The sequence below is a fragment of the Colletotrichum fructicola genome (assembly GCF_000319635.2).
Source record: "Colletotrichum fructicola Nara gc5 chromosome Unknown KSG_Nara_v1_contig01, whole genome shotgun sequence".
In the NCBI taxonomy this organism is placed as follows: domain Eukaryota; kingdom Fungi; phylum Ascomycota; class Sordariomycetes; order Glomerellales; family Glomerellaceae; genus Colletotrichum; species Colletotrichum fructicola.
Window position 1 is genome coordinate 3,282,589 of NW_027094051.1, and position 26,204 is coordinate 3,308,792.

At 52.4% G+C, this 26,204-nt stretch overlaps 8 protein-coding genes across 8 annotated transcripts; 2 read left to right on the forward strand and 6 right to left on the reverse strand.

The window, feature by feature from the left end:
• Window positions 1-461: 461 nt before the first annotated feature.
• CGGC5_v000957 (Acyl-CoA dehydrogenase family member 11) lies at window positions 462-1,744 on the forward strand (the record flags this gene model as incomplete). The annotated part of the gene is made up of 3 exons (XM_032019964.1): window positions 462-560; window positions 676-1,295; window positions 1,351-1,744. The coding sequence occupies 3 exons, from the start codon at window positions 462-464 to the stop codon at window positions 1,742-1,744; spliced, it is 1,113 nt and encodes a 370-aa protein (XP_031882860.1).
• A 7,115-nt stretch (window positions 1,745-8,859) lies between these two features.
• CGGC5_v000958 (uncharacterized protein) lies at window positions 8,860-10,185 on the reverse strand (the record flags this gene model as incomplete). Its single annotated transcript, XM_032019963.1, has 3 exons — window positions 8,860-9,581; window positions 9,639-9,989; window positions 10,074-10,185. 3 exons carry the CDS (start codon window positions 10,183-10,185, stop codon window positions 8,860-8,862), a joined length of 1,185 nt encoding a protein of 394 aa, XP_031882861.1.
• Window positions 10,186-13,730: 3,545 nt separating this feature from the next.
• Window positions 13,731-14,375, forward strand: CGGC5_v000959 (putative N-acetyltransferase p20; the record flags this gene model as incomplete). The annotated part of the gene is made up of 1 exon (XM_032019962.1): window positions 13,731-14,375. One exon carries the CDS (start codon window positions 13,731-13,733, stop codon window positions 14,373-14,375), a length of 645 nt encoding a protein of 214 aa, XP_031882858.1.
• A 157-nt stretch (window positions 14,376-14,532) lies between these two features.
• Window positions 14,533-15,795, reverse strand: CGGC5_v000960 (Uncharacterized protein; the record flags this gene model as incomplete). Its single annotated transcript, XM_032019961.1, has 1 exon — window positions 14,533-15,795. The coding sequence occupies one exon, from the start codon at window positions 15,793-15,795 to the stop codon at window positions 14,533-14,535; it is 1,263 nt and encodes a 420-aa protein (XP_031882859.1).
• Window positions 15,796-17,527: 1,732 nt separating this feature from the next.
• CGGC5_v000961 (uncharacterized protein) lies at window positions 17,528-18,433 on the reverse strand (the record flags this gene model as incomplete). The annotated part of the gene is made up of 2 exons (XM_032019960.1): window positions 17,528-17,798; window positions 17,874-18,433. The coding sequence occupies 2 exons, from the start codon at window positions 18,431-18,433 to the stop codon at window positions 17,528-17,530; spliced, it is 831 nt and encodes a 276-aa protein (XP_031882856.1).
• Window positions 18,434-19,003: 570 nt separating this feature from the next.
• CGGC5_v000962 (UNC93-like protein) lies at window positions 19,004-20,706 on the reverse strand (the record flags this gene model as incomplete). The annotated part of the gene is made up of 6 exons (XM_032019959.1): window positions 19,004-19,358; window positions 19,415-20,033; window positions 20,098-20,170; window positions 20,226-20,400; window positions 20,457-20,520; window positions 20,574-20,706. The coding sequence occupies 6 exons, from the start codon at window positions 20,704-20,706 to the stop codon at window positions 19,004-19,006; spliced, it is 1,419 nt and encodes a 472-aa protein (XP_031882857.1).
• A 724-nt stretch (window positions 20,707-21,430) lies between these two features.
• On the reverse strand, window positions 21,431-22,823 carry orsC-5 (Tyrosinase-like protein orsC; the record flags this gene model as incomplete). Its single annotated transcript, XM_032019957.1, has 4 exons — window positions 21,431-21,719; window positions 21,779-22,236; window positions 22,291-22,540; window positions 22,588-22,823. The coding sequence occupies 4 exons, from the start codon at window positions 22,821-22,823 to the stop codon at window positions 21,431-21,433; spliced, it is 1,233 nt and encodes a 410-aa protein (XP_031882765.1).
• Window positions 22,824-23,939: 1,116 nt separating this feature from the next.
• Window positions 23,940-25,139, reverse strand: lact-2-1 (Beta-lactamase domain-containing protein 2; the record flags this gene model as incomplete). Its single annotated transcript, XM_032019956.1, has 1 exon — window positions 23,940-25,139. One exon carries the CDS (start codon window positions 25,137-25,139, stop codon window positions 23,940-23,942), a length of 1,200 nt encoding a protein of 399 aa, XP_031882764.1.
• Between the last annotated feature and the right edge of the window lie 1,065 nt (window positions 25,140-26,204).

Consider the following 26,204-nt stretch of genomic DNA (forward strand, 5'->3'; position numbering starts at 1 on the left):
TTGCCTGCTGGGGCCCTGGCAGTGGTCAGTGGTGCTTTCCCCCGCTCTTTAGCTCAGCGCGGTGGGAGCTCCAGGCCGGTGGACCTCGGCATGTCTCTGGACCTGGGAAATCCGACCCGCGGCGCGTCCGACCGACTCTTTTCGCATAAGCAAAGGCACGCTAGAGGTGTCTGTCACTGTATTTTGCTGGGCAGCAGCCGAGGCTGGATACGCAAAACGGCCGGCAAAGGGGGACCAGGGGAAAAAAGAAGGTTCCCAGTATCCGGGATTCTTGTCCGAACAGCCATCCAATTGCGCTTCTGGGGTTTGTTACATTAAGCAGCGACATCGCCCTGTCTTCAAATTTTTGGAGCCTGCTTACCTACGACGAATCGCGAAGACAAGTTGCCGAGTGAGCAGCAGTGACGACACAGGCCCAACTAGCAGCTCCCAGGAAGCTCCAACAGCAGACGGTCGACGAGATGGCGGGACGCGTGAGGCATCCGATTGACCAGGCGGCGCTGGAGCGGTACATTGAGAAGAACGTCCCGGAGATCAAGACGCCGATTGATATCAAGCAGGTACGCAATTGCGGTCGCCGATCCCTTTCATGAGCCCATTCCCAATCCTCGAGCACCACCTCTCCCCCTCCCTCCATACCTCATGTCCTCCCGCTGACCCTCCTCCGCGCCACAGTTCGGCTTCGGCCAGTCCAACCCGACCTACCAACTCACCTCCGCGACCTCGAAGCGCTACGTCCTGCGCAAGAAGCCGCCCGGCAAGCTGCTCTCCAAGGCGGCGCACAAGGTCGAGCGCGAGCACCGCATCATCCACGCCCTCGAGCCGACGGACGTGCCCGTCCCGCGCGCGCTGTGCCTGTGCGAGGACGACGCCGTCGTCGGCACGCCGTTCTACATCATGGAGTTCCTCGACGGGCGCATCTTCGAGGACGCGGCGATGCCGGAGGTCGCGGACCCGGCGGAGCGCAAGGCGCTGTGGCGCGCGGCGACGCAGACGCTTGCGAGGCTGCACCGCGTCGACCCGAAGAGCGTCGGGTTGGAGGGGTACGGGAAGCGGGACGGGTTTTACGATCGGCAGATTGCGACGTGGACGACGATTTGCGAGAGCCAGGCGGCGGCGGAGGATCGGGAGACCGGGGAGAGGGTGGGGGATTTACCGCATTTTGGGGAGATGATTGGGTTTTTTAAGGATAAGGCGGCGCAGCCGAGGGATCGGGGCACGTTGATCCATGGGGATTTCAAGATTGATAATATTGTGTTTCATAAGACGGAGGCGCGGGTGATTGGGGTTCTCGAGTAAGTTGCCCATACGGTTGGATACAGAACCAAAGCTAACAGAAAGGCAACACAGCTGGGAGATGTCAACAGTAGGCCACCCGCTCTCGGACCTCTGCAACTTCCTGACGCCGTACTTCACGGCCTCGCGCGGCAACTCGGGCGTGTACGCGCACGAGGGGTTCCTCGCGGGCGCGACGCCGGGGCTGCCGAGCGTGGAGGAGATCGTGGGGTGGTACGGCGCCGAGGCCGGGTGGGACCCGGCGCCGGAGCTCAACTGGGGCATGGCGTTCAACGTGTTCCGGCTGTCGGCGGTGCTGCAGGGGATCGCGGCGCGGGCGGCGCAGGGGCAGGCGAGCAGCGAGCAGGCGAAGCGGTATGCGGTCACGCGCGGCCCGCTGGCGGAGTTTGCGTGGGAGCTTGTGGGGAGGAGTATGGAGCAGGGGAAGAAGGGGAGGGCGAAGTTGTAGTAGTAGAGTTTTGGGATAGAGGGATGTGGTTTGTATAGAAATTGACTCTGTTCTTAGAGATTTCTTCTTGGGGGTGGGGTGTGGCTTGTGTCATGGTGCCTGTCGACGTGTTCCTGAGCGGCGTCTTTCATACCTATAAGTAAGTCTTATTCAAGACAGGAAGACCATTTCAGGCGCCAGATTTGTTGTTCGGTAGATCTGAGACGATGAACATTACGGTTGACGAGACGCGGGTTGTCAGCAGGCACACGTGACAGTGTCCGAGTAGTCGTGAACGCTTCAACTCGCCGCTCGAGCGCTGTCATCGTTGGCTGTCCTTCAAGTATTCAATGACAATAAGCGAGAAGTAGTAAGCTTTGGCCCTGAAAGGAGGGAGACGTTTCTTGGGGAGTGAGGTGGTGTCAGGAGGGCTCGGGATAGGTGGCATGGCTCCGTCTTGCTTGCCTTTGAAGACCCCCATTGTCTGGTATAACACTAATCACGACTTGTTCATCCATTATATACCCTGGGCATCAGATCCAGTCACGCCTTATGTCTTATGACTTGGCATGGTGTCGTCTGAATCTCCTCAGTATTGAGGTCTGGGCGCTTGGCGCTGTGAGTCCTCTCTCGAGGAGCGGATCTTGTCTAGAGAGGGTGTTTTCTATTTAAGGCTTGGTGGAATGGTAGCAGATGTCTCTCAGTAATACGACTTGCTTCGCCGTGATGGCTGCTATGGAGCCTCTCGCTGTTCTGAACTGCTCTCAACGAAGCGTGAGCCCGCCGACCAATATGGGCATTCCGATGGGTAGGAGGTAGTACGTAGCACCTGGTTGGCTCCGAATCACACCATCTCTGTTGGAAATGACTGTCTGACGCTCATTCCGAATGAATAAGTAAAGGACGAAACTTGGAAGAATGCGAACAATATGCTCTGGCCCGCGCCGGCCGCCCCCGTAGATTGAAGTGGAGCGAAGCTGGATCAACAGCCTGCAGCATCCCGAATCTCAATTTACTGCGTCTCAACGAGAAAGCATTAATAATCCGAAATGCTTCGAGGGATCGTTTCATTTTATATGGCTACGAAGACAGCCGCGAGGCATCAGAACCGTGTCGGCGTTTTTGTTAGACAAACGATGGGCCGCGTCAAGCGGTGTCTAAGGACTCGAACATCCTGAAATGGATATAGACGTAGCTTGAACTTGCTCCGAATTATATCAATCGCCTGTGAGAAAGATTTAAGATTTACAACGCAAACCCGAATAGCCGTCCATTTCTGGTCTTGATGGTTCGAAGTTCTGATCCCTTGGGTGTTGATCATCTGCTTTGCTTGGTCGATACTGGCGAGATCTCAGTTAGTCTACCTACCAAATTCGACGTACATCTTGATTGTGTATTGGGTCAATCATAGGACGACAGAAAAGGCGCGGGTCGTTGCAGATACACCTTGAATTTCAGCGACAGCCGTCTGAAGCGCGCTTCCACGAATGATGAAGCGGAAGAAGGTCATTCAAATCTTTGATCAAGCATCATCAAAGGCGTTTTGATGAAGGATTTGTGGCTCCACTCCGAGTTGGACTTTTCTCTCTACATATACTTGCCCCCCCTCGGTGCAGGCATTCGACGATGGGTACCATAGTCGTGCCCCCGCGAGGCTTATTGATGAATATAATAGCGAAAGTCTGTAAGATAAATTTAATGCCACATCAGGACCAAGTCAGATGTCATTTGAGGCAGAGAGCAATCTGTTCCGCTGCTCATTTTCTTGAGGGTTATTGACACTGCCCCCGGTCTACCTCCACACTAGATAAGGCTCAGAGAAGGTTAGATGACGACACTGTACGATGTGCTTTGTATCTCTTCAGTCAGTCTCTCTCTCGCTTAATTTCTTCGTATCCCGAGAAAAAATATGTCAAAGATGTCTCGTCAACGTACAGATGTATCAAGCACAGTACTTCATGATGGCGCCGGACTGAATTTCTGGGGCTTGGTCTGCTAAACTCGTCGTGAAATAAGACCTCTACATGTTAGCGGTCTGATGATGAATCACATGTTCATGGTACACTGTCTGTGAGGTTTCCTGGTACTTAACCCCGCCTTCAGGAGTTCGACAAGCGGAGAAGGGCAAATCGTAAGTTCGGAATTTCCCCCTTGTCGATGAGTCGCGCTATGCACTCGTACGTCTGACATCTGAACAATGCATTTACGATTCCATGACGCATAAGGAAACCTCGCTCATATCTGAAAATTTGGTCGTCTTTCTTTATCTATCCCGCCTGCGAATACTCAATAGTTTTTCACCGGTGTGCGCGACAACAAGAGAGGCAGCATTCAATCTTGAGGGCAGAAAACCTGGGCACATTGAGTATGGCGAAAGAGGTAGGACCCCGCATTCAGATGCAGACGAAGAAATATCGGCATATTGTCTGCTGTTTGGGATCACGGAGCAGACTATCTGGGAGGGTTCTATTTAAGGGGCAAGGACTCTGTGGTCGTCTGGTCGTCGCTGTAGCCCGGCTCGTCGTCTTTCAGCTACGTTTCCTCGGCATCGCCTCTGGAAATTCATGAATTCGGCGGTCAGTGCACGCAGCAGCTGTTGTTTCCTTCCGCCGAGTGTCATTTTAGATTGCTTAGACTGGATATTTACGGGATTAACCTGGGCTCAAAATACTTAAGACATTCTCCTCGCTTTCGGCCCGAGATTGACAGACAGGCTGATGTAGGGGTCATATTTATCTGTGCGTTTGGCTCATATCAAGCCTCTTCGGTGGTGGTGTTTTGTTGTCGCTAATTGTCTGCATGATTCACAGTAGTTGAAAGAGTCATACATACCGACTATTCTTCACGTATTGCCATATACTCAGACGAAGTTGATCAAGGACCACAGGTAGAGCAGATAACCTTTCATAATCGAGACAGCGTAGCTAGTAACAGGTCGACCGTACATGAAATCATGATCATAGGCAGTCTCGGTTGGTTTGCAAGCCCAGCTACTGATGCTTTGCGAGGTTCGATTTGCCATGGGCCATGTCACCACAGACACGTCTTGTTCTTAAATACGTAGGTCTTCGAGAATCATGGCTTGGCTGTATCTTCTGTCCTGTCGTGGACTCGTGATGCCTCAGACTTGGTAATGCCTGTTCAGTAGACACACGCGGAAAGCGCAAGTCATATAGCGATGCCAACCCATCAACAACGGCCACTTCATGCCTGTCTTTCTATATAAGAAGTGTACAGATTTGATCACTCTCTGAAAAGGGCAATCACGCGCACAAGCATGTCAGAGGCCTAACATTACGCTCATTTAGATGTGCCCCATTCTTCTGGGCTTTGTGTGTCTATTCCGTAACTGCAGGATTCTTCTTACGGAATGTTCTGTTGGCTCTATTACCAGGAGTTGTTTTGAGCTTTGAAGCACGGATACGATATGTACTCTGCAGAATGCGGGCTGCAACAGAAGAATGCAGTAAACTTCATCTCGGGTCTGTTGACAATACTCACCTCATCTAGCCACTGATTTCTTTAAATAGTAAGCATCACGCAAGTCTTTGAGATAGTACCCGTCCAACGTCATTGTTTTGTAGGAACGTAACGTACTACAAAAGCGCTTGGTTAGAATGTAACAAACATAAGCGTCGATAGAGAAATCGATCCCACAAGCAAACTTTCGTATTTGAAGTATTGATATAACCTGCTGATAGGTCGCATTTGATGAAATGTACCCCTCTGGCTAGGTCAACGTGATACAGTCTTCAATCAACGACTGGCTGTCCCTCTCCACTACATATTGTGCATAGGCGTAGAATAACCCATGGGAACCGAGGAGGGACCGTTCAAATCCCATTCTAATACTTCATCCCAAATTGTCAAGCAGGCAGTCAAGCTTCCGCAGGGCCTAGCGAAGGAAAGGATCACTCAAATAAAAGTATCAACTAATGATGAGGTTTAAAGTCAGGCATGTTGGGAGAGGGTTGGCTAAATCACGCGATAACAAATTCGCAGCCACCTTAAGTATAGACTGTCGTTCCGAGTTTATTTTTTGTACGTAAGATCTTCCCGCTCTTGAAGTACAATGGATGATGAAGATCTCCATGCTGCAGAGCCAGAGAACAAGCTACAAAAGGGGTACTGCGCCTCCCTCTCAACGGTCGCGAATAGCCAATGCAGGTTGAAGTTCGATGTGGCTGATCTAATTATTGCCTCCGTTATTCCCCAGATTCCAGACGTTCAAGGTTGGGCAGGGACGTATTATTGCATTAAAACACCCGTCTGCCAGACATCGCCATTGGAATACTTTGCTAGAAGTGACGTTTCATGGAGATGATAGAAGGTGATAGAACAATACTAGTCTCAGGAACGAGGTTAAGCCTGGCATGTTGCATTACGTAGAACAGTGCCGTTCCTCGCCTGAAGGATGCCGCACATAGCTCGGCGGAGGCTTGCAAGTTATGTCGATGGCATGCCAAGTTAGACTTGTAGTAAATGATACTAGAAACGTTCGAAGTAAGAAAGACATATCAACATTCAGAATATTTGATTTAATGCTGTCATCTAAATATGAACTCCTTGTATCGTCTTTGTTGCCACATGGAATTTCTGAACGGACGCAGCAGGTCCCTGCTTCCCGATTTCCAAGACTAAGACCACGGGTATATAGTACTGAAAGTGGATATACACAGATAAAATGTTGTGATGAAATCTGCTCATTATTTGCTTATTCGTTGCAGATGCGTTCCAACCGTTAGGAAAGGATGACGACGGCCGCTGACTCAAAATAATGAAGTTCATATGAGCGGGGCGAAGAGCTCGCACTAAGGGTAATCGCGCCTGTGACTCACGATAATAGGACTTGAAGTCAGGAGCAACTAGAGTCTGAACTGTCTCCCAAATTGTGGTTCTGTATCGACAGATGAACGGTAAGTGCTGGAATTATATCAAAATCAGGCGCGCTCCCCACGTAGAGAGCAATCTCAACAAGACGACGGAGTGTTTTAGATTTACCAATGTCAGAGGAAATACGTTGACCCAAAGTGAAAAGACTTACAACACTAGGGTTGCGTGGCTAAAATTCACGCGGCTGGTGCAGAAATTGAGAATGATAGGAAAGAAGATTGCTTCGATGAGGGCCGTAAATCCCCGAGTCGACGTTGACAAGGAGACTCTAACAACAAGTTTCAAATTTCGAGTCCCCATGACCTTGCTGCAAACTCGCATTCTTCGTCTTATTCGTACATGATCAATCAAGGATAAGTTCAAGATAGGAACGTCAGAGGAGAGCAGGTGACAACAAAAGATGGCAGAGTCTTAGGGCCATCACTTGGATTCGCTTTTAATCTCACTGGCAGCTAACGTAAGCTACGATTGAACCTCATGCAAACCACAGTCGCATTGCATTTTGCCGCGTTTTCGCCGCTTTTTTGATTGAAGGCATGTAAGAGATTTGGTGAGGACCATTTCTGTGTTTTCGAACTCGTCGACGATCGTCGCGTCAGGAAGACCAAAGTCTTGAATGCAACCATCTGAAACTGAGGCTTGTGCTGACAGGTATACTCAGAACGCTTCACCTTGTTCGGGCCTTTGACTGTTCTACGTGGTATTCAAAACAAGCCATATATTTTGAGTCGCTATTGAATCATATTATGGCATAAGTGCCCTCCAGGAACGTACGCAAGTGACAGATCATGCGTTCTGCGAAGTTGATGTTCTTCACTAAGATCAAACCTATTGCGAGTCAAACGTACGATAAGTTAGTTTGTTCACTGGCATAAGATGAGGGTGAACACGTTCGTGATTGCGAACGACAACGACGGAGACGAATGAGAAAGCCCAAGATCTCAGAGTTATCTAGCGATGGGGACTGCTGCATGCTGTGGCGTCAAGGAATTGACGAAGAGCAGCTCTTGAAGTCACTTCTCACTAGCCCCGCCCGTGAAGGTAGCCAGACTATTGGGTTAGGTTTACAAGATCTGGACTCGCCTACGCGCCCAAGTGTTTTATTTTAAAGCTTCCGGTTGTCCCGCTCTCGGAAGTAGGCTTGGCACGTTTGTTCTACGCAGTATTGTCAGCATTGTCTTTGCCCCCTTCAGACGATCACTATAAATTCCACGATACCGTGATTCTCTTCTAATCTGCAGCCACCCCAATGAGAAGATTTCTTGAATCGTCTTCATGCCAGGAATACCTGCACTGGCCAACTATGCTCTTCAGGGGCCCCACAAGCGACGAATCTTCATGTATGTACCTTCGTACTCACCGAGTACTGCTATACAGAGGTTCTAGTACTTTGTGATTATTCTTCTGGTAATAATACTATGTTATAGCTCTAGACGAACAGCATCATCCATATCAACATCATCTAAGAAGTAGGGGTAGCTTAAACATCCTCAGGTCTCTCATCACCAAAACCTCAAGACACATGCTCCCAGACCATTTGCGTGGTTGAAAACATGAGGCTTTCGAAATCACACTATACTGTCATATATCGGAGCAAACTACAAATATCAAAGCTCGGAAGCTAGAAGAAAGACATCCAGCATTAACGAGCCGTGTTTGGACTGAAGAGGGCACCGCTGGAGTGGTGCTTTCCAACTTCATCACCCCTGAGCGGTCTCATCCTGCACTCAACAAGTCATCAACTATAATGAAACACGCAAGAAAGGCCTTCTGCACTGCTCATCCGAGCAACCTCGGGTGACGTCTCGGCACCCGAGCCCCTTTACCCCGGCATTCCATTTTGTCCGACGATACACCCCACGCTCTAATCTCATCCCAAGAAGAAGAGTCTCTTCACACCAGCACTCTGTGAACAGTGCCCATATCAACGAATGTTCCATAAGTTTAGTTCTTTTTTCTGTGGTTTTCTCTAAGAATATCTTACATCATCTAAATCAAGTACAGGACGGAAAACGTTCAGAACATCTCCTCTCCCTGGACACTCAGCACACACGCTTTCAAAAGCTCTTTCTCAAGATTTATTTCGCTAAACTAATCAACCAAAAAGGTAATATGGGATATGGTGTAACAACAGCTAAGTCTTCATCTTCAACAACATTGGGCCTTTGTGGATGTAAAAGCCCATTAACAACAGAACCGGGCCACAGACGACCCAGCTCCCCCTCTTCATTCTCTTTGACCCCCTAGTTCTGGGGAGCGAGGTGCCTCCTAGCAACGCGCGCACGGAACTCATCGCGCTTGTTGTTGGCGTTGTTGTTGTTGTTGTTCTGGCGGCCGCCGCGGTTGCCCCCGTTGCCTCCACCGTTGCCGCCCGTCGCGGCGTTGTTCGTGGCGCCGCCGCCGTTGTTGGCGTTGGCTCCGGCGTTGTTACCGGCCTTGGCGGCACCGCCTCCCTGGGTCGCGGCTCCGTTGTTGTTGTTGTTGCCTCCCGTCGCGGCGTTGTTGTTCGCGTTGCCGCCGCCGTTGTTGGCGTTGGCCCCGTTGTTCTTGCCGGCCTTGGCAGCGCCGCCGCCGCGGGTGGCTCCGCCGTTGTTAGCGTTGTTGCCGTTGTTCTTCCTGTTGCCGCCGCCGTTGTTGTTGTTGTTACCCGTGTTGCCCCCGGCGGCGTTTCCGGCAGGACCGGCGGCGGACTGGGTGGCGTTGTTGCCGAGGATCTCCTTGATGGCGGTGACGCCCTGCTCGTCCTGGGTCTTGGCCTCCTGGTTTGACTTGACGGCGGCGGGGAGGTCCTTGGCGTTCTGCTGGACCTGGGTGAGGACGTTCTCGAGGGTCTGCGCGGTGGCGATGTTCTGGGGGGTGTTTTGCTTGGGGGTGGTGTCGGTCTGCTGGACGGCGAAGCAGCCGCCGAAGGGGCCGGCGGCGGCGGCGTTGAAGCAGCGGACAGTGCAGACGTCTCCGGTGGAGGCTGGTGCGTGTTAGTACTCATTCCGGTGTCAAGATGTGAGGTTGAGTGACGACGTACCTCCTACACAGGCCATGTCCTGGGGCATGGTGACCTTGAGGTTGATGATGCCGTTCTGCGGCTGGCCCTCCTGGACCTGGAGCTTCGTCTGGCCGGTGGCACCGTTGGCGTTGCTGGTCAGGTCCATGTCGCAGGTGTACGGTCCCGAGCCGTCCTGGTTGACCTGGGCGATCTGGACATCGACGGTGCTGCCCTTGGTGACCTGCGTGACGGTCTTTGCGATCAGCTGGTTCTCGGTGTTCTCGCCGATGTCGATGTTGCCGGCGAGGATGGTACGACCGCACTCGTTGACAGCGTTGTCGGTGATCTCCTTGGTGTTGATGATGTTCGCATCGGCCTTCTTCGTGTCGACTGTCGGGGGCTGTGTTAGCCCACTGTTCCCCGTTCCTCTTTACCCCCGTTTCCCATCTTTTTCTTTCTTCCATCACGACTTACCTTGAAGAGGCAGACTGGCGGCGCCCTTGCCCTGGGCTTTGAGGATAACACCCTGAGCCGAAGCCACCGCCAACAAGGCGGAGGTGACCAACGCCTTCATAGAGGTAGACATGGTTGAATTTGCTTCACGAAAAAGAATCGAAAAAGAATATAAAAATCAAAAAAGTTGAATTACAAGACAATTGTGTCCAGCACCGTTGAAGAGAACGAAAGAGGTATTGGGCCGAAGAGAAGTGTAAACAGACCGGCTGGGAATAATTCGACGAAAGGAAAGTGTGAGCGAGCGATCCAAACGGGAAGAGCACAGGGAGGCCTGCGTTTTACCCGAAGAGCGAGGCCTATAAAGTTTTATAACGGCGGTCGACATGGTTGCCCGTTGAGTTCCCTCTCTGACCCTCCCCTTTTTGGCGATGACAAGAGGAGGTGCTTCAAGGGTAGAGCTTGTTTCGACAGGGGGGAAGGGGGGGTGGTGGTGGTGAGCATGGTTTTGCAAGTGAAGCCTGAAGGAGAGAAATGTGTAAGCGCTTTGGTGATGGGCAAAGCTTCGGCCAGTCCCTGTCTGCTTTCGCGAAGGACCAGGTGGACGATGCAGCGCCGTCAGGAACCGCTCTCCACAGCGCTCTCGTCCGGTCGAATTTCGTACCATGGATGACGATGTTGGGGGGTGCTGCGGGAGTGGATTCGAGCCAGCATTGCCAGCCTCATGCTGTTTCTCACCTGCAAGTATTTCCAGCCAAGATGCGCCAAAAGGACATCAAAAAGCAACCTCAAGCACAGATCCTCTCCGCAGCTCCGACGATCTTCTGGAACGGATGCCGTCGCGTGGGTGGAGATGGCGGTGGATACGGAGGCGTACGCGGGTGGAGGCGTGCCCCCCCTTCAGCGGTGGTTTGGTGGTGGTGTCCAAGACCGAGTCTTCTCCGTGGGGGGGCCATCTACACACACACACACACTTCCAACCTTGCTCTGCGTGCCAGTGGCTGAAGACAGGCAAAAGCAGGGGATGTTTAGGCTCGAGGCGACAGGGCGGACAGGGCTTTCCCGTTCCCGCCGCAAGGTTGCGTTGGCTGTGGCCTCGCAGCCGGGGGGAGGAGGGCCAATTCCCATACCGCAGTAGGGAAATGGGCAGATGTCGCTGGGAGTCCAGACGAAAACGGGGCTGCACCCGCGTTTCAGGCCCCTTTTGAGATGGACCATAACGGACTGGACTGGGCCTTATTTCCAGGCAAAGGACTGCGACTTCGCTGAAGAGCGCCGCCCAGTCGCAATGTCTCCCCAATGGCACCTACACCACCACACGTGCTGAGCGTGAGAGGGCGGGCGGCGGCGAACCTCCGATGGCAGCTTTTCCCGTACGGCCTGCCAAAAAAGTTCAGACGGGCCTCCCAGCGGGTCTGAGACGGATGCGTAACGCTCAGGAGTCCAACGGGCACGCCTGGCAGGCGGCGTCGTTCTCTTCGCTTGCAGCTTCGCCCTCTTCGCGTATTTAGACCAGCGGAGCCTCCCTGATGTCGGAACATGTTCGTTCCAGACCACTGCCCCATGATTGATGCTGGATACGATGGATCTCGCTGGAAAAAAGTTGGTCGAGACCTGGTGATGTCGACCATGTTGTTTCCGTCCTGTTCCCACAGTGCTCCAGTCCCAACACAAGCTTCGCTGCCCTGCGCAGCACAGTGGATCGGGGAAGGCTATTGCTCGGAAGAGCCCCCTTCATTCAGTCGGTTATGTCGTCTTTGAGACAAGCTTCGTGGATAAGGTCGACACTAAGGGGAATTAATAGATTGAGGGCGGGAGCTGCCATATTGGCTGCTGTGGGGAGTTAACATGAGTTGGGCTGATGTGGGCGCCGCCGCTGCGCTGGACGAGAAGGGAAAATTCAGGCGGGACAGCGCAGTACAGGCCCCCCTCCCTCGCATTTGTGGACGCTTCAGGGTTGCCCGGGCAAATGGAAACGCAGGGTCCAGCACCACCAAGCCTGCTGACTGCGGCACAACGGCGTCATCGCATGACGCTGAAACAACCATCTGGCCAGCGTTTGACCCATCAAAGATGCTGGTTGTATCTGTTAGTCAACTCTCTTGGCTTTTGAGTGTACGCTTAAATACCACGGGCCGGCGCCCTTGGTGCCCTGGAGGTGAGAGTGCGGGAGAGAGAGGGTGACGGAGAAGCACTTCGTGTGCCTGGCGAAGAAAGTCTGTTCCCTTCTTCTCCCTCCTTTCCTAAAGTAGCCCTACACTGCGCGGGCTTCGGAGCGTCCCTTGGTAGACACATGCCGCCCCATATTAGCTGTCGTTCCTGCATCTCGGCTCTGCTTGTGAGATTGATTACACGTGGATAGCATGCCCAGTGCTTTCACCAACAATGTTGACCATGAATACTATTGGCATCTGTTGGATCTCTCTAGCTCACCTAGTAATTGTGATGTTGTTGCGACTCTCAGACTATGTCGTTGGTCAAATGAAGATGCCTTCCGGTGTCAGCGGAAGAGTCTTGGGCCTTCTTACTGCTGTGCTCCAAGTCTGCCTCAACCGCAGATAAATGAGTTGTCACACTGGTGTAACTGGAAAAAAAGACGCTCCGAGACTGAGGCTGGTGATGATGCGCGGCACTTCCTGCGTTGCTATTCTCTGCTCACGCTGCCGCCCTCGTCGAGCCGGGTTATCGCTGGACAGATTCAATGCGCCTGAGTGGGGTCGTCGTGGCCATCTCACACGGACCAGAAACAATCAGTCGCCCACGATCACGATTCAGCAGGTGACTAAGAGTTGACAGGACGAACTCTAATGTTATGGGGCCAGGTCGGTCAGTAAGGTATACATACTTTGGCTCTCCCCGTGATTGACCCTCGGGCAAAGACGTTTGATTAGCGTTCGGAGATTGCGAATCTTCCAGGTGGTCACAAATAGTTGGCCGCCGCCTTCAGGTTTCGACGGCATGAAATGTTCTTCGGTGTATTGTCGACGGTGAAAATCACCACGGATTCTGTTCGACAAAAGCTTGTTTATCACTGGCAGCTGTCCTATCATCAACGCAGGTAGCTGTCAACCCCTGAACGTTGATTTAGATCGGGTTATTAGACTGAATCCGGTGACGATTCAATAAATTTGATGAGCAACTAGACAATTGTATCTTATGATTTAAGAGCATGTTTTGGAGCTCACGATGTCGGCGTCGACTCCAACTCGCAAATGCAAGTCATTCTGGGCTTTAGAGAGCCAACAAGACCCACTAAACAAAGAAATTGAGGCCAAATTCTACATGCAGCCAACCGTCGCTCCTGAGTGGTCAGACATGCAAGTTGCATGCATTATCGTTGGTGCGTTGGTGTTGATGACTGCTGAAGAGTCATACAACTGGCCAGTTTAGCGCATGTAGGAACTGATCCTTCAGCAAATCGGGAAGGTGACAAAATGTCAACCCAGTGCCCGCAGCTGTAAACTCAATTCAAGTCGCAAACGCTCTCGAAAATGAGTCACTGTTCCCCAAGTACAACGAGCATAGCGTGTTTTGAAGGGTGCTGCAAGTTGATGAATACTCTCGTTGGGCGGCTTTTAAGTAGTGCTTGAGAACCATCTTTAATCAACCAGGAAACCACCACATGACTTCAAGCCAACTCACTTAGTACTCCATCTATCCTCCTCGTGAACCACCAACATGGCAGCCCCATTCCCACAAGAAGCCTACACCATCACCACACCGCGCCTCATCATCCGCAGCGCCGTCCCCGAAGATGACGACGCCCTCTACAAATTGCTTTCGACCCCGGAAAATCAGCCCTTTGATGCCGTCCAGCCCGGCCTCTCACCCGAGGTCATGCGCGCCCGCATCAACCGCTGGAAGCCCATGACCGCCGCGGGCAAGAATGCCTTCATGGTAGTCGTCCTCCGCGAGACGGGCGAGGTCATTGGCAATGGCGGGTACAACTGCTTCGAAGACGACAGCGGCACCTCCGTCGCGCAGGAGGACGGGGAGGATGGTGTCCAGGGGCGCCCGTATCTTACTGATACGGGCGTGGTGCTCGATCATCGGCACTGGGGGAAGGGGTATGGGCGGGAGACGTTGTGTGCCAAGGTCGAGTACGCGGTCGAGGAGCTCGGGTGTAGAGTTGTTCGCGTTGAGACGGCTGATGACAATAAGCCGTGGAGGGCGCTGATGGCGTCGTTGGGTTTGGCTGAGATTGAGACCAAGGGCCCTGTGAGTTATGATGAGAATGTGATTGGGTGGGTTTACAGGATTGATGCTCAACAGTGGAGAGCTGTAAGAGAGGATTTGAAGAAAAGGGGGAAGTGGCCGTTGTGAACATTGATAAGAGTTGCTCTAAGACCAGAGAAGACAAGATAGTGCAGACATGTTCAGGATGACATTGAGACTGAATTACTAAATGAGATGAGATCATTGCATTCAGAAAGAACCCCCTGTTAGAAATCTATCAACCGCTGAGGCTCCCAAGACCGAGTTATCCCGCAAACCCATCGACTTCAAACCTCTCATATTCCGGTAACGTGAACCCATCCGTATCCTCGGCATTAGTACCCTGTATAAACTTCTTCTGAACCCACGGATTCGCCACAACCCTCGCTACACCCGCCACGCACGTCTGGAACAGCCATCTCTTCCACGCCACATCAGGATGCACAACAGCAGGGAAGAAGAACGGGATATGCTGCGTCTCATCAACATAACTCCTAAACTTCCCTTCAAACTCCTCCAGAGCCTTCCTGGGATGCTCCCCCTCTCCAAGCTTGCTCAGCTCGCCCGAGAGCACATACGCCCCCTGAATCGCCAACGACGTGCCCATCCCCGTCAAAGGCGTCGGCGCCCACGCCGCATCACCAAGACAGACGACCCTGCCCGTCGACCACCTCTTCATCTTGATCTGCTGAAGCGCCTGGAAGTAGTAGTCCTCCGAGTCCTCCATCGCCTCCAAGATCCGCGGCGCTTGCCACCCCGCGTCCGCAAATTCCCTCCTGACGAGTTCCTGCTGCGTCTTCCTGTCGCTCCGCGCTGCCTCCTGCCACAGCCGCCTCTGCGCGTCGTCAAGAGGCATCCGCGTGAACATGGCCCGGATGGTGCCGTGCGGATCGGGACGCAGCGAGATACACCGCGACCCGAGGCCGACGAACACGTTCCACCAGTCATCGTCGCTGGCCACACGCGGGATCGTCGAGTACACCACGTACATGTCCTTGTCAACCACAGCCACCTCCTCCTCCGGGAAGCACTGCCGCCGCACCTTGGACCACTGCCCGTCCGCCGCGACCAGCAGATCATACTCCTCCATCTCGCCGCCGCTCAGCTCCACCCGCACGCAGTCGTCACCGTTCTCAACAACCCGCTCGGAAGTCACCCCGAAGCGGTACTCCACGTTCGGGTGCGCCTTGGTCGCCTCGTACAGGAACCACGAGAGGTCGCCGCGCAGGACCTCGAACTCGGACGTCGGGTTGAACCCGTCGCCGGGGTGGACGGGGAAGGGCGCGAAGGGGCGGCCGCGCGGGTCGATCAGCTTGGTGCCCTTCTCCGTCGTGTTCCAGCGCTTGAGCTCGCCGATGAGGCCCATCTTGCGGATGACCTTGATGGCGCCGTAGTTGACGTCGACGTTGTGGCCCTGGCGGAGGAGGGCGGCGCTCTTTTCGAGGACGGTGACGCGCGCGCCGGTGCGGGCGAGGAACCAGGCCAGTGTTGGGCCGGCGACGCCTGCGCCGCTGATGAGGACGCGCATGGTTGCTTGCGTGGGTGGGAGGTCGTCCATATGAAGAGATGTGTTGAGGGGTTTGGATGGAAATTCTCGAAGATCTTGGCGGGCAACATAACGTATTAATAGTTGTCGGATTTCTCGTTCCGCTTTGGTACTAAGATGTATCGTTTCTAGCGCGCCGAAGCGCATTCCGTGGCGAGCCAATGATCGCAGAGAATCTAGGAGATTTTGGTATCAATCTGATCCTTTGTGCACGACTCTTATGTTGTGGCTGATCCTGCGCCCGCTGTCTCAGTCAACACCAGTGTTCCCGTCTTCCTAGGTTTCGTTCATGATGTACCGTCCATCTTCTCAAAATGGATTTCTTCTTTACGGTGTTTGTTTCTCAAAAGCAGAAGCCCTCGTCAACGTCACTCATGCAGTGTCAAGATGTCACTATCTCATTCGGTACATCATTATTGTGCGAGCGAGACGTTGAAGTCTGTCTTAAATCACGATGTGATCCAAGGGTTGAAGTCAGCGCTGCAGCGGCTAGTCCCGGTGCGGCGTAAGCCCATCCATCCGAGGTCCGTAGTCCGACCGACCCCCCTGCTCCGGGGCGATCCCGGATTTTCGAGCCGTCGTTGCACCGATAGATTACTCGGGACCGAGAGATGGATACGTCTTCCCCATGTGCCAAACCGGGCGCCAAGGGGGGCTTCTAGTGTGCAGCCCTACGCGTGGATCGGCTAACCGGCAACGTGTGCTGACACTAGATTGACTACTAGCGCGCCGCTGGTATGGGACTGTGGAAGTCGTTGACGTAGTTGATATGAAGTGTGCAGATAGAAGAAAGAAAAACCATTTCTAGCCATGTTGAAGGGCCGTGGATTCAGATTGCCATACATCGAGGAGAAAGTCCCCTTGAGAGCTTGAGGATACGAAACCAATTGATGCAGAAATGTCTTCTACGACTAGGAAACAGGTAGATATAGGATATCAAAGACCTACCATCCCCCAATGGCAAACAAAAGTAGTTTGAATGTGTTCTCATGCTCACGTGGTCGTCGAGATTGATATTTGCTTGCGAATGTTGCCAAGACTCTTCAAGCAGCTCGGTCGCTTAGCTCCCGCAACGCCGACACTAGGCAGAGCTGTTTTGTTATCGGCTATGTGTGCTTCTGGTCGAGCATGAACATCATCTTTGAATAAAGGTGTAAACCTCCATGAAGCCTTCAAAGTCAGCCATGATCAGTGTATTGCCCGCCTTCTGGCGGCGTAGCATATTCTTCGCCAGCAGCGAAATGATAGATGAAAACCTATCACGTATAAGTCGGTGAGAGATCTTTGATCACTGCCTTCAGTCAGTGGCAATTTGCTGATGTAGCTAGTCGTCGCGTGTGGTTGATTCTTAAGCAAAGGCCAGCCTGTAGACCTTGAGCCTCCCTCTTCACATAAGGAAAATAGAAGTTCTTAACTTGAGGTGACATTCATGCCTAGACCTATCAGGCTTTCAGGGGCTCACCAAAGTCTCACTCTAGTCCCGAATGCTTCAACAGATGAACATCAACGTCGCTTGAGTCTGTTTAGACTTGAACGCTTAGTATTTTATTAAGTAAAGAATTAACTCCAACGCTGTGCTGAACCTGCGCCATACTTCCCTCGTCTTGGACACATCAAGGGCTTATGTAATAGTTGAGGGCGTGAACCAATGTGCCGTCACCTCCAACTCCACGTCCCAAACTGACAATATCACAACAAAGCCGCCCAGAAGTCCTCACTTTCTGACCCAGCATCCCGAAAACGCAACCCTGACAAACGTCGGCTCTGTTCGGTTCGACCCCCAAATATCCTTCAAGAAGTCGGCGCAATGCTCCGTGTGGTACGAGTTGACGATAACACCGTCAAAGACCCTCCGCTCTTCGAACATGGTCCAGAATTGCTTCTTCCAAAGCATCGAGCAATGGTTGACGTGATCCGCGATGGACGTGTAGTACGACTCCTGATCTCCCATTTCCTCTCTCGTCAGGCGCTTCGTCAAGTTGACGCTATGCAAGTGTCGCAAAATCAGCAATCCGCTCACTACCAGAGACAAAAGCGTCAGGCCAGAAAGGTAAACTTACTCCGAATACGCGTGCCAGGTGTCGTCGTCCATGTACTCCGTCTCAAACTCCTTGTCGTAACACTGCTCTGGTACCCAGTGGTTCAGCAACGTGTCGTATTTGCACCCCGCTTTCTTCGCCTCCGCCGTCGAGTTCCCGCACATCACCAACTTCGCCTCGGATGTCATGTTGTGCGTTGCCGCGAGGTACTTTGGGTCCGGAATCGTCCCCGCTTTGCCATCCTGTCCAACTTGCGGCAGCGGCAGCGGCAACCCCGACATCGATGGCGGCGTCGGCATCATCGCTGCTGTGCCCGGTGACGGTGTCGACGGTGCCTGCTGTTGAGGCCCGGGTATGAACGAAAACGCCAGCACCCAGACCAGAGAGGTTGCCAAAAACACGAGGAAGTCTCTCAGCCACCTCCTCGTCCTCGACGTCTTCAGCGCATGCTGTTGGTGTAGCAACGCATGGCCGCCCGCGACGCCCTGCTCTTCTTCGTCATCCGCCGAATGCCTCTTATTCGGGTCATCGCGAAACCCCAGAAAGGGCTGGTGGTCTTCGTTGTCTGTTTCGGGCTTCATCGTGTTCTGTGGGGAATGTCGAAGCAGAAAAAATGATGCGCGTCGATCGTGTTTGACCTGGAGTAGGGAAACAATACTTTAAATTTCGCCGCTGAAGAAACAACTAGACAAGCCCAATGTTTTCGCTGGCAATTTTTAGGACTTCGCCTCCTGCCTTTACTGCTATGCACGACATGAACCTAAGCGTGCGCGCTGTTTTATGTAGCCATGCGAGCGTTTTGGACGCCAGACCAACCCGGTTTCAGAACCATCCGAAGAGTCGGCGCTCGTCCCAAGGTCTGCTGTTTTTTCCACCCTATGATCGGGCCTCGTGGCCGGGATGAGCAGAACCAAGAATGGTGCGAAACATGGTTGAGACGTATTTACCACAGCTACTGGCATGTGTTCTTGAGTGATGCACTGCCCCAGAGTGATATTGTCGATCATTTCGCTCGCGGGAGTGCTCCGGCGATCCTTCTTCTCCGAGTACTGCCTCCGATTGTGGGGCCGCATGATCGGCTGCACCGCCCTGATGGAATGGCCCACTGTATCGCTATCCAGGCCAGCAGTATCTCGACACATAAATTCTCCTTAAACCTTGGCATTGTGGTTCACCTCAACTTGCTCCGCGTCAGATTGAGGGCGGTCAGCCTGGTCGAACCCCTCACCGTCGCTGTCAGAGCCATGCAGCTCCCCGGGAAGTCTATCCTTGACAAGCAAAGAGGCCCAAGTGGTGGCAGGAACAGCAACATAGAAAACAACCACAGAGACAATCAGGTTGGTCATCAAAGACGCACTACGCACTGAGCCAACTGCGTATGACAGCGCCGAGCCAACCGACTCTCCCGACCGAAGGACACCCATAGACAACGCAATGGTATCCGCTTCGACGTCGAAAGTGCCGAGAACCCAGTAAAGCCATACACCGACAGTCTCGTACGCAATACTAATGGAATATATCAGAATGAAGAGTTCACAGGGGTGTTTAGGATGTCGGCTTACCGGTAGAGGATGAAGATGGCAACTCCTTCCCCGAAACTGGGGCTGCTCCAGTCGATCTCGCCGGGGCTCTCACGCTGCCAACGCTCTTGAACAACAATGTTCCAGATCCAGACAAGTGTGAAGAGAGCGAGCAAGAAGTACCAACTCCAGCGTGCTTGAGTCGTACGACGCAGGTGCTTCGTGTCCAGCCACCAGCCGGCGAGGAGGTTGGAGATGGCGCCGACAATTGCAATCAAGAAACCAGAGAGCGTACGAGCGCGTACAGTGAAGTAGGCCGCCATGTAGTTGCCCTGATATGTGACGCCCCATTGCGCGGTGATGAAGGCCGGGATCAAGAGCAGAACTTCTTTGCGCTTGAATTGAGCGAGAAAGGCTTTGAGTTGCACCACGAAAGAGCGCTGAGAGTTGGCAAAGATAGGCTTTCTTCCATCCTTCCGAATGAGCTTGTTTGGAGGGGCGATCAAAAGAGAGAGTGGGAGACCCAGGCACTGTATGGCAACAAGGACGAGATATGTCGAGGGGGCAATGGCACCGGTTGTGTCGCCGTCCTTGTTTATAGCGAGTTGAATTGCGGTCGCAATGATGGAGCCGAGTTTACCTAGGGCCATCCAGATACTAACTAGATTAGACGCTGATGTCAGATATCCTGTATGATAGGTCACTAAGTTTCATTGAAGACGTACTGCAGGTGCCTCTCCGAGCAACTTCAGGATAGCCAACCGCAATCGCTGCCTCGCCGGGCCACAGAGCAGCTGCCTGTACTAAAGTCAGAAAAGCTTTTCTGGATATTGATAGGTATGGATCAGCGAACCGAGAAGCCGCATGTGACAGCGCCAAATATAAGGAACCATTGGGTACCCCAAAGAGAGTTGCAATACAGCGCAGCAGAGTAAGGCACATAGCCCAGGGTTCCGAAGACGACAATCCACTTCAGACCGATCAGGTTGCCGACAATGCTCGCCAAAGGAGAAAAGAAGACCATGATGCTGCGACGTCATTAGCACGATCTTAGTCTCGGAGTTTGATTGTCGTAAAGCCTTACACAAACGTAATGACGTTGACAGCATTGACGACGTAAGGCTCAGCTTGTCCGCCAGCACCGAGATCTGAATAATGTCTTAGCATTTGAAGACTATATGAAAATGAATTCCTAACGTACTGTTCATGGCTGCCCATATTCCAGGTTGCGTGAAGCTGATGAGACCCAGGAGCACGGCTTGGAAGATCGTCCCGCGGTAGACGTCGTGGGTCTTGCTCCATAGCGTTGGAGACTCGGCAGTGATTTGCGCCATGGTGGTTCGTCTTGATCTTAGAAAAGAAACGACCTTTCAAGATCATTAAACGGAGAAAGCTTGGGCATTTTATCGAAAATTCGAACAAACCAGAGCATATCTCAAGCGAGCCGCCACGGCGCGGTAACGGCATTGCGCTATGGCAGGACTCGATGGTATCACTGCACCAAGTGGATGCCACCCGTCAACTCGATCTAGACCAGCCAGCGAATTCTCCATCTACTTTCCGATGCGACGTTCAACAGGCAATAGAGTGGAAACAAACGAAGAAAAGCGCCGAGGAACTGGTGCAGTGGCATGGGTGGTTTTTCCCGATATCTACCCGACCAGCGGTCACGTCATATCCCTTGTCGAATCATCATTTCTCAAAGGCCAGCCAACAGGCGCAGTTTGCCATTTTGGGTGATTCTAATTCTCCGGCTGGGTCCAGTCTTACACACAAATCATGTTGGGTACAAAAGATCCATTGCACGTGGTGTCCGAAATCGCGAAGGATTTATTGACCTCTCATTTTGTTTTTCTTCCAAAAGCCACTCCAGCTTGGCAATCGTACTTCATATAGACAGAAGATTCGATCATCCGGTCATAGCAACCCCGCGTAGAAAATTCTGGAATCCTAGAGGAACAAACATTACTATTATGATATTTGTTCTAAGTAGCGCTCGATTTGATTAGTATCTTGAAAGATCTCATCATTGTGGAGTTTGGCCCTGAATCCGCCACCTCACAAGTAGACATAGCAGAAAGGCCCGGCAACAGTGCTCATGGCATCTCTGATCTTCAGCGGCTCACCACCAACCCATCCATACTCCAATAGGTCGTCCATAGTGGTGTTGGCACTGGGAGGCTGGTCCAAGAAAGTGTTGGTGCCACTCAACGCGATGTCACCATACTGACGCTCTTCAGGGGACAGCATCTGCCACATCCACCACACTCGGTCGATCATGGAGTGGTGAAGGTAGAAGGCAGGGTCGCCTGGGGAGGTAAATACATCTCTTCCTGGGTCTCCGCCACTGTTTGCGTTGTTAGAAATCCACGCGTTCCAAAATGGTTGATCTCAGCCAAGACTTACAGAGCGTAGTGGCCACCACCGTGAATACCGATGTTACCCGAGCCAGGCACACCCTGCATTTGCATCTGGAAGTCGTAAACGTTCTTTGGCTTGAGGATATTCGAAACCACGGCCGTGATGTTGGCGTATGCAAGATTGACAGCAGTGGTGAGGTCACGCTTGAGGCAGCGAGGGTTGTAAGACAGAGGACCGTCCGGATTGGCCTCAGAAACACCCCCGGGAAGGTCAAGTGCCGCAGGACCAAGATTGACCGACATGTTCCTAAACGGGCCGGAGGTCACACAGCCTCCACCGGTGCCTACAGGCAGATTGATGGGAGGGAGGCCATTTTGACCTCCGAGAATGATGTCGTCTCGGTCAGGGATAAACTCGCCGTCACCAGAGATTGACGTCTCACTACCGTCGAAAATGGGCGACTTTTCCATACCCGAAACGGCAGTTTTAGTCCAATCCCAGTACTGTCGCAAGATGTCAGTAGCTGGAAAGCATCATCAAAGGGAGAAGATTCTTACAGGTTGAGTGCCCTTGTATCCGCATTCGTTCCTGAGAGCTTCTTCGTAAATCCATGTGAAGTATCGATGCCAAGAGAGGAAGTTCCCCGTGTAGTGTATAGTCAGGGTCTGATTGATGTGGGTAGCCACGAAGTCATCGAAGCGAGTCTTTGCCCCAGGAGCCGCCGACGAGGGAGCCAGCGCCGGCTTCGATTGCAGGCACTTGGCTGCACTGATGTAGTCAAGTCTCTCTTGTCGGCTCAAGACGCCCCTGGTGGTTTTAGTGTACGGAGAATCTAAGACGACGTGCGTACGCACCATTCTCTGCGAATTCGAATGTTATGCCAACCACAAGTACCTGCGCGCTTCTGAGTCTTGCTGGCATCAATTGCAGACTTCGTTTTGTCGTAGGCAGCTTGGGCGAGTGATGCAAGCTGCTGAAACCCATCATCAGCGGCTTGCCTCACCTCGGGACCCGTCGAATCAGGCACTGGGCTGCCTAAGATTGGCAAGGCAACTTGAAGGCCTAAGAAGCCAAAGAACGAAGGCTTCATGTTGTCGGGCAGCTTTACAAGCAATCTTGAGGAAACGAAACCTAGTGGACCTCGAAACCTTCTCTTCTGCGAAGTGATCCGAATAGTTCGAACAAAGAAGAAGAAGGAAGGATAACAGCGCAAGCAGCAGGACACAGGTGACACGAGAATATATGCAGAGTCCGAAGGACCCTCCCCGTCGGGTTGCCGAACAGCGCCAAGAAGGCACAGAAGACCGAAACTAAATATTAGCGACATGATTTTGCTTATTCGAGCGAGTAAAGGTGGAGAAGTCGGACCTAGAAATGCAAACTAGCCATGCAGGCATGTAACATCGCCAAGTAATCAATTCGTTCTGGCGGCGAGACTCTCGCCAGTTGCTGGATACGCCAGCCCTATCCCACAGGGATGGTGCGCGCGGGGGTCTTCACCGTCAAGGTCTTTGCTTACTTTGACCAGGGGCATGACTTAAGAGAACCAGTCGCGAACCCGGTTGCGGAGGACCTCCTGGAATCAGATACGAAGCCGATTGGAAGGCTCACAGAGAAAGCCCGGATAAAATAGATTGGGTTATGGGGACCACCAACAAATCGCCAACAGCCAAGCAACCATCGTGCGATGCTGACAGCCTCGGTAAAGGTGGCTGGTATTACCTATCCCGAGACTTGCGTGCATTGAGTTCTGACATAAGATAGCGCTAGATGCACCTTCTCGATCTTTGAAAGTGTCGGTAGTTGATTGCCAGCGTTTTCAGTAGTGCATAAGCCGCTTCCGATCACGAAAGACTGCTAGACAATTCTGCTTATTGAGGATGCTCTGAAATGCTCAATGCATCCTAATTTCCTAAACTGCCTCGTCAAACTCCGTAACATGAGTTGCAGATGGGATGTAGGAATCAAAAGGCTGGTGAGCTTGTCAGACATTCCTCTATTTCGGACCATATGCTCAAAACACTGCTTCTGCGTTGTGGAGTTCAAAGATGTGGTATATTCATCTGGTCAATATTATAACGTCAAGTGCTCCCTTGAGGCGACATCCATATTCTCTTCCTGATTTCTGGGCACACACGCTCGATAAAATATTTGTTACAAAACCAGCCAACGATTCTCTCAAATATCTAAGTCGCTACCTCCTAAGCTAAGACTTCCACATCTTCATCTTCTCGTTGGTGGAGTCTCGTTGAATCGGCACCCCCAAAGCCTCGTAAACCTGAGCCACATACTCTCTGACAGCAGCGTTGCCCGCAGTGCCGGGGTCCATTTTGTTCATCGCATAGCTGATCGTAATATGGCGATCGATGTCGTTGACAGTCATGGAGCCACCCCATCCACCCCAGAAGCAAAGTCTACCCTCGGGGATCCAGGAGTCGATGATGGCATCTCCGTTGCCTCTGATGCCCAGACCAGTACCAAAGCGGACAACTTGACCAATAGCCAGATCCGTACCGTATGCCTGCTCCTCAAAGATCAGATCAATTGTTTCCTTCGACAGCAATCGCTTGCTTTCGTCGCTGATTGTAGCTGCCCTAGACCAAATTGTCGCAAGACCCTTGCTGTTGGTGTGTCCATTTGCCGCTCCGATCTCAGCTTTCCTCCACTCTGGTGAGTTGCCAAAACCGGCATCCGGGAAGGGGTTGAACATCTTTGCCATGAGTGAGTCGGGAGGGGGCATCTCCGCTTCGCTGGGTGGAACGAAGGGCGGAGGAGGAACCAACTCCGCAACACGGGGCCAGTCTTCCTCCTTGGCGCCGATTTGAAAATCCGCACCAACGGGTCCAGCAATCTTCTGAGCGACAAATTCCTTCAGGCTCAAACCCGTGATTCTGCGAACAAGCTCGGCGATCGGGTAGCCGTATGTCCAGGAGTGATAGCCGGAAGCCGTGCCGGGTGTCCAGCGCGGAGCTTGCTGCGCAATCCTGGAGGTCATGAGCTCAGGGTTACAGAGATCTGCCACCACTGCGGGCGCCTCCAGGATGGCCAGTCCCGAAGTGTGGGAAATCAAGTGGCGAACAAGAACGTCTTCCTTTCCGTTGACGGCAAATTCAGGCCAGTATTTGGAGACCTTGTCATTGGGAGATAGTTGGCCGTCGTTGATGAGCAAGAGGATGGCGAGAGCGGAGACGGTCTTGGTTGATGACCAGACGTTCACGATGGTGTTTTCTTCCCAGGGACGTGTGCGGGCTGCGTCGGCAAATCCACCCCAGATATTGACAACGTCTTTGCCATCGATAGTGACCGTGAGCGAAGCCCCGAGTTCTTCTCCTGACTCCACGAACTCCTGGAACTTGGCGCGAACCCGTTCAAACTTGGGGTCGCAGGTGCCGTGTGCTTGAGCCATAGTGATTTGGTGATTAGGGTTGTTAGAAACTGATGTCGGTGAGGTAAAAGTTGAAGACAAGAGTGTGGTCCACACTAAAAGGGATGACGATCTCTTTAAAGCTTTTGGTAACTTCGAGTTGACAGATGGGGACTGGTGCTCTTGAAGAGCGGAGTTGCGGGTTGAACGAGGGGAAGTCAAACTCCGCCCGGACGGATGATCGGCCGTTTACAAACCGCGAATGTGTTAGTAGCGGGACAATCCCTCGGTTTCAGTTCCAACTTCCCCATAACAGGGTTCCATCTTGGACGGGTCCTGGCGGCCGCTCCAGTTCACTCACTGAAGTCACTGTGGAGTTGTGGAGATACAGTGAGAAAGCGACCCCTGTCTAGGTCGATCGTTCTCACCAAAATGATTCGTCAACCTACTCTCAGCGCAGCAGGCTGCATCCTTCGCTTCACATGCGACATTTGGCTCGTTCCCTTCTTTGGCTACAACCCCGACGTATTGGAAGGCTATGCATGCTGTCAGCAACTATTGTGGTCTTTGTGAGAGTTGAGTGGGAATGCAAACCTGATCGTTTGGTTGACTTGTCGACCGAGTCATGGGAGTTATACCTCGGTCGTTGTAAACTAGGTGTCGTTTCTGTTGCCTCCCTTCTTCAGCTACATATTGGAATTTCCGTAGCAGCTTGTCTTGATTGGCTTGGGAACTTGAATGTCATTGGAAACATCATGAAATTCCTGCCACATGTCCAGCAAAAGCTCAAACATCGGAAGGCACAAGTCAACGGACGACAGCGTCAGTAGGCCCTGGAATCTCAAAGCGAAGTTACCCTGCCTACATGTAGTTAAAGGCGGTGTAGCTAGAGATCTGCAGCAGCTATTTAAATTTGCGCACAATCCGTTATCATGCGGATAGGCCTATCTTGTGGTAGTTAGACTGGTAGATTTGCGGAAAGGCTTGCAAGTGTCTTTGCAGTCAGAATCCTATCTGCCTGGATGACTTCAGTCACCTGAGAGATTCATATTGCCTAGGTCTTTCTAAAAACAAAGATCAGCAATTCTGTGTAGGTTCCAGGTAAAG